This window comes from Rana temporaria, chromosome 7 (genome assembly GCF_905171775.1).
Source record: "Rana temporaria chromosome 7, aRanTem1.1, whole genome shotgun sequence".
Lineage (NCBI taxonomy): Eukaryota > Metazoa > Chordata > Amphibia > Anura > Ranidae > Rana > Rana temporaria.
The window spans coordinates 15,138,103-15,151,506 of record NC_053495.1 but is presented as its reverse complement, the minus strand read 5'-3'; the positions used below and the strand labels follow the sequence as shown (position 1 = coordinate 15,151,506).

Sequence of the window (13,404 nt, the reverse complement as noted above, 5' to 3'; positions counted from 1 at the left end):
TTTTGAAAAATAAGCATCCTTACCCTTTTGTGTGTGTTAGCTTTGTGAATTGAGCCAATTGCATCGGCCGGTTCTCCTCCTTTAGAATTTTCGTAAACGGCAAGCTGCGCTTTCCTATTGGCTGCCAACGCTGCCGAGCAGGCGTCTCCGTAGCAACGGCGTTGGGAGGGTGGGGCTGATGTGACAGCTTGCCTTGCTGGACTGCAGGGGGGAGGGGATTGTGAATTTCTTATCGTTTTATTTTTTTTATTGTTTTCTATAATTATTATTATTTTGGTTTTGTGCCCGTTTTGGAAACTGAATATCCTTGCTGGGACCACGAGATTTTGTTTTTTATTTTTATTTTTTTTAAATGTTGTGTTGATCGCAATGTATAAGCTTTTTTTTATTTTGCACATTGGTGTTTTATTTTTATGTGAACAACATGCTCTTTAATTATATATTGTTTTTGGTTACTTTTTATGCTGAATAAAAAAAAAACATTGCTAAATTGTTGTGGTTATTGAGCAGAAAGAAAGAAATAGAAAAAACTTACCGGGGTACAGTATATTTGTCAGGCAGTGAATCTGACATTCACCAAACATTTGCTGCAGGTGAATCTTCCAGGTCGATGTGTTTTCACGTGCCAACATTTCTCTCATATATGTAAAAATCTGTGTTTTTTTTTGTTTTTTTTTCCTCGTAAATTATTTAGAACCCCAAAACATTTTTAGCCGACACTAAAGAGAATAAAATGGTTGCAATTTGTTATGTCACAGTATTTGCCTAGCAATTTTTCAAATGCGTTTAAAAAAAACAAAAAAAATAATAAATGATTTATTTTTATTTTTATAAAAACTCAATATTTACCCCAATTTTTTGTATAATGTGAAAGGTATCTATTTACTCGGTGTAACACTTCTTTCACATTATACAAAAAATTGGGGTAAATATTGAGTTTTTATAAAAAAAAGATTGAGTTTTTATAAAAAAGAAATATATTATTATTTTTTTGTAAACGCATTTGAAAAATTGCTGGGCTAATACTGTGACACGTTAGGTATCTATTTACTCGGTGTAACACTTCTAACATGTCACAGTATTAGCCCAGCAATTTTTCAAATGCGTTTACAAAAAAATAATAATAAATTTTTTTTTTTTTTATAAAAACTCAATATTTACCCCAATTTTTTGTATAATGTAAAATAAGTGTTACACCGAGTAAATAAATACCTAACATGTCAGTATTTGCCCATCAATTTTTCAAATGCGTTGGGGAAAAAAAACGCATTCATAAATAATTTTTTTTTTAAATAAAAACTAAATTTTTACCCCAATTTTTTGAATAATGAGAAAGAAGTGTTACACCGAGTAAATAGATACCTAACATGTCACAGTATTAGCCCAGCAATATTTCAAATGCGTTTAAAAATACAAAAAAAAAACCACTTTCATAAATACATTTTTTTTAAATAAAAACTCAATATTTACCCCAATTTTTTGTATATTGTGAAAGAAGTGTTACGCCAAGTAAATAGATGATGGCGAGACGATAAGCCTCTCGTTCTGGGCCAATGTCATGTGACGTCTTCGCCTTCCGGAGCCACTAGGGGGCGCGCGCACCCGCCTCGTCACTGGGGACCCGATGCGCGTGCCCGGTGGCTGCGATGTCCGCCGGGCACCCGCAATTGCTCAGTAACTCAGCAGGGCCGTGGATCTGTGTGTGTGTAAACACAGAGATCCACATCCTGTCAGGGAGAGGAGACCGATGGTGTGTCCCTATGTACACCGATTGGTCACCTCCTCCAGTCAGTCCCCTCCCCCTACAGTTAGAATCACTCCCTAGGGAACACATATAACCCCTTGATCGCCCCCTAGTGTTAATCCCTTCCCTGCCAGTCACATTTACACGGTGTACATGCATAGTAACCCATTATGCTTTACCTTTGTAGGGAATTATAGAGGAAGTACAACCCATCAGGGTTTACTTCCTCTATAACCACTTCAATACACCTTCCTGCCCAAGCCAATTTTTTTTTACCTTTCAGCGCTGTCGCAATTTGAATGACAATTGCGCGGTCATGCTACACTGTACCCAAACACATTTGTAATCATTTTGTTCCCACAAATAGAGCTTTATTTTGGTGGTATTTGATCACCTCTGCGATTTTTATTTTTTGCGCAACAATTAAAAAAACAAAGTTTAATTTTTTTTGTAAATAAGTACCTTTTCTTCTTCAATGACGGGCACTGATAAGGCGACACTGATGGGCACCGATACGGTGGCACCAATGAGGTGGCACTGATGATGGGCACTGATAGGCGGCACTGATAGGTGGCACTGGTATGCGGCACTGATGGGCACTCATAGGCGGCACTGATGGGCATTCATAGGCGGCACTGATGGGCACTCATAGCTGGCACTGATGGGTACTTATGGGTGGCACGGACGGGCACTAATAGGTGGGCACTGATAAGCACAGATGGGCATGGATGAGCACTGATTGGTGCCACTGATGGACACTGGTGGGTGGCACTGATGACACGGGTGAGTGGCATTGCTGGGCAACACAAATTTTGTCTGTGCCATGATAGTGCCAGTCAGTGCCCATTTGTGGGCACTGATTGGCATATGTTATGCATGCATTTGTACATGTGGATGGCCATGGGGACTTACCTGGCCACTTTAACCTACAGGTAAGCCTAGATTAAAGCGGGGGTTCACCTAAAATGTTTTTTTTTTAAAAGCCAGCAGCTACAAATACAGCACCTGCTGACTTAAATTAACACTTACCTGTCCAAGTCACCCACGACGTCGGCGGCCGAAGCCGAGCGGTAGCTCGGCTCTCGGCTCCCCCCGCCGCCATCCTCTGTAAGGGAATCGGGAAGTGAAGCGCTGCGGCTTCACTGCCCGGTTCCCTACTGCGCATGCGCAAGTCGCGCTGTGCAGTTCCCACTGGTCCCCACTGTGTTCTGGGAGCCGAGTGTTTCCCAGAACACAAAGGGGGGGGTGACGCGGAGGGGCCGGACTATACCTAGAAGTGTTGCAAATACCTGTTTTATACAGGTATCTGCACCCCCTCCCCCCTGAAAGGTGTCAAATGTGACACCGGAGGGGGGGGAGGGTTCCAAAAAGCGGAGTTTCACTTTTGGGTGAACCTCCGCTTTAAGGCTTACCTGTAGGTGCAAGAAATATCTCCCAGACCTGCACGGTCTAGGAGATATTTGCAATTCGCCGTACGCCGATTTGTTCTGCGCATGCACATCACCCATTTACGTCGCACCGCGCGGCTCGTGCATGCGCAGTAGGGATTCGGGCAGTGAAGCCGCAAGGCTTCACTTCCTGATTCCCTCACCGAGGATGGCGGCGGGGCAGCCGAGACCCGAGCGTTTGCTCGGCTTCGGCTGCCATCATCATCGCGGGCACCCTGGACAGGTAAGTGTCCTTATTTAAAGTCAGCAGCTACAGTGTTAGTAGCTGCTGATTTTTTATTTTTTTTAAACCGGACCTCCGCTTTAAGGTGAAAAAACACCTTGCAGTGTCCGGCCCCCCAGCCCCCCGTTTTACTTACCTGAGACCCGAATTTCCGTGAGGCGCGTCTCTGCTGTCCTTCTCTCCACAAAGATCCAGCTTTGATTGGATAGATTGATAGCAGTGCAGCCATTGGCTCCCGCTGCTGTCAATCAAATCCAATGACGCGGGCGCCCGGGGGGGGCGGGGCCGAGTCATACATTTAGCGTCTATGGACGCTGAGTGTATGACTCAGGAGCGCGCCAGCAAGGTAACCCCCTCAGTAGAGCGCTTCTCCCAGGGTGTTATCTAATGCGGGGAGGAGCCACCGTGGGACCCCAGAAGATGTGGATCGGGGCCACTCTGTGCAAAGCGAGTTGCACAGTGGAGGTAAGTATAACATTTGTTATTTTAAAAAAAAACGAAGCTTTAGTGTCACTTTAATCAACACCGTATTCTCCTCAAAGTAAATATATTGGGCCAGATTCACAGTAGAGATACGACGGCGTATCTCCTGATATTTCCAACCTAAGACTTTACAGATATTCTGATCTATCCTAAACTGAAGATTGGACAACCAAATTGGAAGTGCATATGAGATAGATAGATAGATAGATAGATAGATAGATAGATAGATAGATAGATAGATAGATAGATAGATAGATAGATAGATAGATAGATAGATAGATAGATAGATAGATAGATAGATAGATAGATAGATAGATAGATAGATAGATAGATAGATAGATAGATAGATAGATAGATGCTAACAGATTTGTGTGGATGTCGCATAAATATACAATAAAAAAATATCAATAGATAAATAAATAGATATCTCAATGTTCGGTTTGTCACAGATGGGACACTTGGCCTTACTAGACAGACTGATAGAGAGATGCCCAATACTAATGGATTTGTTATTCTTAGAAGGACCTGATAATTATGATGGAGATTCTGCAGTCGGGTCTGATGGGTTTGGATTGACCTGCAGTCCTCCCAGCAATTCCTAACAATGCACATCTCACTCCCTATCATTGCAAATCTCACTCCTTATCATTACTGATCTCACTCCCTATCATTACTGATCTCACTCCCTATCATTACTGATATCACTCCCTATCATTACTGATATCACTCCCTATCATTACTGATCTCACTCCCTATCATTACTGATCTAACTCCCTATCATTACAGATCTCACTCCCTATCATTGCTGATCTCACTCCCTATCATTACTGATCTCACTCCCTATCATTACTGATCTCACTCCCTATCATTACTGATCTAACTCCCTATCATTACAGATCTCACTCCCTATCATTGCTGATCTCACTCCCTATCATTACTGATCTCACTCCCTATCATTACTGATCTCACTCCCTATCATTACTGATATCACTCCCTATCATTACTGATCTCACTCCCTATCATTACTGATCTAACTCCCTATCATTACAGATCTCACTCCCTATCATTGCTGATCTCACTCCCTATCATTACTGATCTCACTCCCTATCATTACTGATCTCACTCCCTATCATTGCAGATCTCACTCCCTATCATTACTGATCTCACTCCCTATCATTACTGATCTAACTCCCTATCATTACAGATCTCACTCCCTATCATTGCTGATCTCACTCCCTATCATTACTGATCTCACTCCCTATCATTGCAAATCTCACTCCCTATCATTACTGATCTCACTCCCTATCATTACTGATCTCACTCCTTATCATTGCAAATCTCACTCCTTATCATTGCAAATCTCACTCCCTATCATTGCTGATATCACTCCCTATCATTACTGATCTCACTCCCTATCATTGCTGATCTCACTCCGTATCATTACTGATATCACTCCCTATAAATACTGACATCACTCCCTATGAGTTAGGGTTGCCACCTCATCCCTTTAAAACAGAACACATATGAATTACACAGGTTCTGTGGCTAATTAAGGTGGTAATTAGACTCATTTGGTGCCTTACCTGCATTAAATCAGCCACAGAACCTGTGTAATTCATATGTGTTCTGTTTTAAAGGGATGAGGTGGCAACCCTACTATGAGTACTGATATCACTCCCTATCAATGTAGCTCTCGCTCCCTATGATTACTGATCTCACTCCCTAAGGATGCAGATCTCGCTCCCTACCATTACTGATATGACTCACTATCAGTGCAGATCTCACTCCCTATAGATACAGATCTCTCTCCCTATGGATGCAGATCTTACTCCCTATGGATGCAGATCTTACTCCCTAAGATTGCAGATCTCACTCCTTATGGTTGCAGATCTCACTCCCTATGATTGCAGATCTCACTCCCTATGGATGCAGATCTCACTCCCTATGGATGCAGATCTCACTCCCTATGGATGCAGATCTCACTCCCTATGATTGCAGATCTCGCTCCCTATGAATGCAGATCTCACTCCTTATGGTTGCAGATCTCACTCCCTATGGATGCAGTTCTCACTCCTTATGGTTGCAGATCTCACTCCCTATGATTGCAGATCTCACTTCCTATGATTGCAGATCTCGCTCCCTATGGATGCAGATCTCACTCCCTATGATTGCAGATCTCGCTCCCTATGAATGCAGATCTCACTCCCTATGGATGCAGATCTCACTCCTTATGGTTGCAGATCTCACTCCCAATGATTGCAGATCTCACTTCCTATGATTGCAGATCTCGCTCCCTATGGATGCAGATCTCACTCCCTAACATTACTGATATGACTCCCTATCAGTGCAGATCTCACTCCCTATGATTGCAGATCTAACTTCCTATAGATACAGATCTCTCTCCCTATTATTGTAGCTCTCGCTCCCTATGGATGCAGATCTTACGCCTTAAGATTGCAGATCTCGCTCCCTATGAATACAGATCTCGCTCCCTATGATTTCAGCTCTCGCTCCCTAAGGATGCAGATCCCACTCCCTATCATTGCTGATCTCACTCCCTATCATTGCAGATCTGACACAGGGTCCATGTAATACAAAGTATCTCCTCAGTCATCTCCTCCTCAGTAATGGATACAATGACATCTTTCGACCTAATAAACAATTTTCAGCTGTAACATTTGTACTGCTGATTGTCAGCTCTTCTGGCGACAGGTATCCTATAGAACCCCATTACAGTGCCAGGTGTACCCCCATCCTCCCCCCACTCAGTGCCAGCATCACCGTCCCCCTCCATCCCCAGGATCACGTGAGGGGCGCTCTGTGTTATTTCCTCCAAATTAAACCCCTCATATCTCCCTTCCCCCTCCCCCCAGAGACCCCAAATAAAATTTACCACCTCCGTCAGAACCCCCCCTCCCGCTTCCGACACCCCCCTCCCCCCGCACCGACCCCCTTCCCCGCCAAAACCGGCCGAGAACAGACCGCCACCCCGCCGCTAGGGCTACGGCGGCCAGGGGCGCGCCTAGGAATCCGCCGATTTCGGGCCGAATTCCACCGGGGAGGGTCGGGGTTTCGAGGCGGGACGGCGGAGGGGGGTCCGGGGGTGGGCGGGGGTCGGCGGTCCCGGTGTCGGGGGGAACGGGGGGAGGAAAATAAAGGGGGGGAAGCGCGGGAGAAAACACAAGTCAGCGGCGCACGGGGGCTGGGAGCTGTTGTTGTTCTCAACGTGGTCCGCTCGGTGGATATTAAAAGGGGGCGGAGCGACGGCGCGTAGTGTCATTCTGCCGCTGAGAGCCGGAGAGGGAAGAACGAGACCCAGAGAACCCCCCCCTCAGAGCCGGAGCGGGAAGAACGAGACCCAGAGAACCCCTCAGAGCCGGAGCGGGAAGAACTAGACCCGGAGCCGGACCCTCCAGCCAGAGTCGCAGTACCCCTCAGAGCGGGAAGGACTAGACGCCGGAGCCTCCAGCCAGAGCCGCAGTTTCCCCCCTCAGAGCCGGAGCGGGAAGAACGAGAGCCGGAGCCGCCGCTGATAAGCTCGCCATGGCACAGCCCGAGGTCGCCCCCGCCGCCAGCAGGCAAGCCAAGTCCGCCGCCGCCGCCGCTTCAGCCGCTAAGAAGTCCGGCAAGAAGAAGAAGAACCAGCCCGGCAAGTACAGCCAGCTGGTGGTGAACTCCATCCGCAAGCTGGGCGAGCGGAACGGCTCCTCCCTGGCCAAGATCTACGGCGAGGCCAAGAAGGTGACCTGGTTCGACCAGCAGAACGGCCGCACCTACCTCAAGTACTCGGTGAAGGCGCTGGTCCAGAACGACACCCTGGTCCAGGTGAAGGGGGTCGGCGCCAACGGCTCCTTCCGACTCAACAAGAAGAAGCTGGAGGGGCTGGCCGTGCCCAAGAAAGCCCCCGCCGCCAAGCCAGCCGCTAAGAAGCCGGCGCCCAGCACCCCCAAAAAGACCCCCGCCAAGAAGGCCAAGCCCGCCGCCAAGAAAGCCAGCCCCAAGCCGGCCGCCAAGAAGGTGAAGAAGTCCCCCCGCAAGGCGGCCAAGAAGGTGAAGAAGGCGGCCAAGCCCAAGGCGCTGAAAGCCAAGAAGGCCAAATAGATGGACTTACATTTTTGGGACTAAAAAAAAACAAAAACTTTTGTTATTTTTTGATGAGAACTTTATCGTCCATTTTTTTTTTTTTTTCCTTCTAAAGAAGATGACTCTAGCACTTATCGCGCAGCATGTTAGAAGATCCCTGCGGAAAGGGTTAACGTGCTGCCGCCTCCCATCTTTTCTTTCCAATCCGGTAACATTCCGTGGAAGCCACCAGGACTGGTCCTTCTTTACTTTGCATGGCTTGTCTCTGCAGTATATCCCGTGCTTGGTAGAGTTCGTATTTTTTTTTTTGTATAAATAAAAAAAGATTTTTGTTTTTCTACAAAGTTTGTGATTATTTAGTACTGTGGGGGGGGGTAGACTGGCACCTGTTACGGCATGGGTGCTCAATACTGACGGGGGGTAGACTGTCACCTGTTACGGCATGGGTGCTCAATACTGAGGGGGGTAGACTGGCACCTGTTATGGCATGGGTGCTCAATACTGTGGGGGGGGGGTGGTAGATTGGCACCTGTTACGGCATGGGTGCTCAATACTGAGGGGGGTAGACTGGCACCTGTTACGGCATGGGTTCTCAATACTGGGGGGGGTTGGTAGACTGGCATCTGTTACGGCATGGGTGCTCAATACTGTGGGGGGGGGGGTAGACTGGCACCTGTTACGGCATGGGTGCTCAATACTGAGGGGGGGTAGACTGGCACCTGTTGCGGCATGGGTGCTCAACATGTGGCTCTCCAGCTGTTATGGAACTACAAGTCCCATCATGCCTCTCTGCCTTTGGGAGTTTTGTATAACCCGGTCTGGCAATGCCTCCTGGGACTTGTAGTTCTGCAACAGCTGGAGGGCCACAGATTGTGAGCACCCATGTGAGGTTTAGGTTTGTAGTTCTGCAGAATGAAAGAATTTGTAAGTATGAAATGGTTGCCTTTTGGTGTTGTAAAGCTTCATGATTTTTTTTTTTTTTCCCCCCGCCTTTAAAGGGGTTGTAAAGGTAATTTTATTTTTTGTCACCTTTAATGCATTAAGGTGAAAAAAAAATCTGGTTGTCTGTCGCCGTTTTTACTTATCTGACCCTTTTGAAGGTCCTGTGCTCGCCATCGTCCTTGAGTCGAAAGATTGGCTGCAGTGGATGGATTGAGAGCAGAGCATCCATTGGCTGGCGCTGCTGTCAATCGCATCCAATTGGGGGGGGGGGGTGCCGAGTGATGCGGCGGCTATGCCCGCCGCTGTATCACTGGAGCACACCTGCAATAGCCACACACCATGCTCGCTCGCGTGTCTGTGTGTAGTTGTTGCGGGGAGGAGCCGCCAAGGGACCCCAGAAGAGGAGGATCGGGGCCACTCTGTGCAAAACGAACTGCACAGTGGAGGTAAGTATGACATTTTTTGTTTAAAAAAAAAAAAAGAAAAACAATTTCCTTACAACTCCTTTAATGCATTATGGTGAAAAACACCTTGCTGTGTTCAGACCTCCATTTTTACTCTCTGCTCTTCATTGGATAGATTGATGGCAGCGCAGCCATTGGCCTCTGCTGTCAATCAAATCCAATGATCCAGGGGGCGTCCCTCGGCAGCTCCTCCCTGTATTAGATAACCCCCTCTGAGAAGCTCTCCCAAGGGGGGTTACCTTGCGGGTGCATGCAAGGTAACCCCCTCGGTAGAGAGCCCCCCAAAAGGGGGCTTTCCAATGTGGGGAGGGACCCCAGAACAGGGCCACTCTACAAAAAAAAAAACGCACAGGGGTGTTTGTTATTTTTTAAAAAAAGGGACCTTTACAATCGCTAAGTTCAAGCAAGGGGCAATAGCACAGTAGCTGGAGGTGAAGTGGTAGATGGGTGGAGCTACACTCGTTTACTAATGTAAATGTTTGGGTCTTGTGTGTGTGTGTATTTTTTTTTTCTTCCTATAAACCAAAAAGCCTGCTATTAAGATCCATAACAATACGTTGGTAAATTAGTGACGCATCCTGTGACCGCCATGGTTTTAAGATTCTTAAACTATATTACCAAGATCCTCCAGTGTATTACAGTTTACATAAACATCCCTTTCACACTGGGGTGGTTTTCAGGTCCTTTCACACTAAGGCGGTGGGTGCGCTTTACCGTCAATTTCGCTCCGCTATTCGGCCGCTAGCGGGTGTTTTTAACCCCCACTTGCGGTCGAGAAAGTGTTAAAAGCGCCTTTGCAGTGTCGCCTTGCTGGCGGTATAGCCGCAGTGCCCATTGATTTTAATGGGCGGGAGTGGTACACACACCGCTCCAAAGATGCGGCTAGCAGGACTTTTTTTTTACCGTCCTGCCAGCGCACCGCTCCAGTGTGAAAGTCCTCGGGGAGAGACAGCAGAGGCTCTTCCAGGGTGCTTTGCAGGCGCTGAAGCGCCCCAGTTTCAAAGGGGTCCTAGTGCTGAAAACTGCCTCCCATTCATTCCAATGTTACTTCACACTGGGGCGATGCGCTTGCAGGACGGTCCCAAAAGTCCTGTAAGCAGCATCTTTGGGGCGGGTTGGTAGCGCTGTATTTAGCGCTCCCAAAACATCCCTGCCCATTAGAATGAATGGGAAGTACTTCTGAAGCACTGCAAGACGGGAGTTTTAAACCCCTTCTTTGGAGTTAAAAAAACGAGCTGCACTGTTGTGGCCCCAGTGTGAAAGGGGTCTTAAGAAAAGTTCCGCCCCCCCATCGCCCCATGTAGTTGCCATGGGGCGATGCAATGATTTACTAATGTCAGTTGTAGTAGTCTGGACTTTAGTAAGACATGGGGGGGGGGGGGGGGGTGTAGCACTACATAGTTGTTGGTAGATCGTAGCCCACACTCACACTTGTGTAGCAGTGAATATGCACATAACACGCATTGTGCCCGTGGTGCCACTTTGGCCTCGTTCACACCGGGTGTATCAATGTGTCCCCATGTGAGGGCGCTGTATACCAGCACTGGGATGTACAGGCGTTCTATGCAGGCAGCCCCATTGATGTCTATTGGGATGCAGCCGCTGCTCCCAATTGGACATCCAAGCAGGGATTCGTCTCCCGAATGTAGACAGGACCGTGCAGCAGCAGCGGCGGCCGTGCACACCCCTATCCATGCGTCCGGCCCCCTGATCTACATATCAGGGCACCGGACTATGGATTCCTATGCGGGGTGGGTGTTTCTTTTGAAGCACCTGATTAGAACCAGAGGCTGTATTTGGCTATAAAAAAGGGTGGGCTCGGGGCGCAGAGCATTGCGCTCCAAACCCACCAAGTTGTGTAACAATAGCAAATTAAATTTCACTATATTCACGCTTATGTTCCTCCCCGCCAATCAGGAGGCAGGTCTCCTGATTGGCGCCTAAGCGCTAGGCATCCAATAGGATCGCCTGGCGCTTTGGCCAATCGGGAAACAGGTCTGTTTCCCGATTGGCCAAAGCGTCAGGCGATACTATTGGATGCCTGGCGCCTAGGCGGAAGAGAGAGGAGAAGTAGGAGAGAGAGGAGGAAGCCGATGAAGGAGCGGAAGCCGGAGCCGCTGCCCACACCCTGCCGCCTGCACACCATCCCATGTGGTCTCCTTTCGGGGGGGCCTTGCTGTCAAATCGCAGCCTATTGTCGGCAATATGAGTGTCCCAATTGGTGCGACTTTGCGGCACCGATTTCTAAAAGTAGCTCCTTTTGGCGACTTCAATAGACGTCTGTGCGTGAATGAACCCCCACCCATTTCTTTCCAGTCGCACTGAAATGCACCTTTAAAATCTTTCGAATTTCAAAGCCGTGTTCAGTGTGAATGAGGGCTACGCCCACTTGGTTATCGACTAGGAAGACCACGAGTGCCCCACAAGTCTTGCACCCTGGGGGGGGATCCGGGTGGCTCAGGGTCCTTAATTCTTCTTCTTCGAAGGACCACGTGTCACCTTGCGGACGTCTTGTGTGCTCACTTGTTTCTTTTTGCACCTGGTGTTAGTCTTGAGTACGCTCCCTGCACCGCAGAGCGTAAAAAAAACACGAAACAAAGAGATCGTAGAACGTTTGGCAGATTTTAAATTCCTGATCTGTAGCTTTGAGCGCCAAGGCGGCTTTGGACCGTTATTTAGTGCTGAAATCTGTTGTGTTGCGACCACGCTGGGCCTGTAGGGGGTGCTGTCCCCTGCGTGTCAATGCAGGCTTTATTTAACCCAATGTGGTGCACAACTCATACCGTCACAGCCATAGACACTCGTACAGTGCCGATCCTGACCTCCCTGGGGCCCTAAGCAAAATTACATGTCACATTAAGAAAGGGGGGGGGGGGGGATTCTGCCGGCAGTGACATGTCACATTAACCACTTAACCCCCGGACCATATTGCTGGTCAAAGACCAGAGCACTTTTTGCGATTCGGCACTGCGTCGCTTTAACTGACAATTGCGCGGTCGTGCGACGTGGCTCCCAAACAAAATTGGCGTCATTTTTTTCCCCATAAATAGAGCTTTCTTTTGGTAGTATTTGATCACCTCTGCGGTTTTTAGTTTTTGCGCTATAAACAAAAATAGAGCGACAATTTTGAAAAAAAATTATATTTTTTACTTTTTGCTATAATAAATATCCCCCAAAAATATATAAAAATAAATTTTTGTTCCTCAGTTTAGGCCGATACGTATTCTTCTACCTATTTTTCGTAAAAGAAAATCGCAATAAACGTTTATTGATTGGTTTGCGCAAAAGTTATAGCGTTTACAAAATAGGGGGTAGTTTTATGGCATTTTTATTAATATTTTTTTTTTACTAGTAATGGCGGCGATCAGCGATTTTTTTTTTCGGTACTGCGACATTATGGCGGACACATTTTTGGGACCATTGGCATTTTTATAGCGATCAGTGCTGTAAAAATGCATTGGATTACTATAAAAATGCCACTGGCAGGGAAGGGGTTAACACTAGGGGGCGAGGAAGGGGTTAAGTATGTTCCCTGGGTGTGTTCTAACTGTAGGGGGGGGGGGGTGGCCTCACTTGGGGAAATCACTGATCGCAATTCATACATTGTATGAACAGACAGTCAGGCATTTCTCCCCCTGACAGGACCGGGAGCTGTGTGTTTACACACAAAGCTCCCGGTTCTCGCTCTGTAACGAGCAATCGCGGGTGCCCGGCGGCGATCGCGCCCGCCGGGCACCCGCACGGGAGTCACGGACGAGCGGGGGGGCGCACCCTAGAGATCACAGAGAGAGCTGACGTTATTGTACGGGCTCTCGCGCAGGGGAGCCGACCTGCCGCCGTGGAACTGCGGCGGCAGGTCGGGGAGTAGTTAAAGATTAAAGTTGAGAAGCGGGGGGAGGGGGTGTCCTGCTGTCGGAAATGACATCTTACATTAAAGTGAAAAGCGGGGGGTGCTGACTTCTTACCTCTTCTCCCATGCAGCCAGCGAGTTGAGAAGCGGGGTGAGGGGGCCGAAAA

General features: G+C 47.8%; 1 protein-coding gene across 1 annotated transcript; it reads left to right on the top strand.

The window, feature by feature from the left end:
- The first annotated feature begins 7,398 nt into the window (after positions 1–7,398).
- LOC120945093 (histone H1.10-like) lies at positions 7,399–8,090 on the top strand. The gene has a single exon (XM_040358957.1). The coding sequence runs from the start codon at positions 7,442–7,444 to the stop codon at positions 7,997–7,999; it is 558 nt and encodes a 185-aa protein (XP_040214891.1). The 5' UTR covers positions 7,399–7,441; the 3' UTR covers positions 8,000–8,090.
- Positions 8,091–13,404: the final 5,314 nt, after the last annotated feature.

Bases quoted from the DNA above. Each gene is read 5' to 3' on its own strand.
- LOC120945093 (XM_040358957.1), top strand. From the start codon at position 7,442: ATGGCACAGCCCGAGGTCGCCCCCGCCGCCAGCAGGCAAGCCAAGTCC.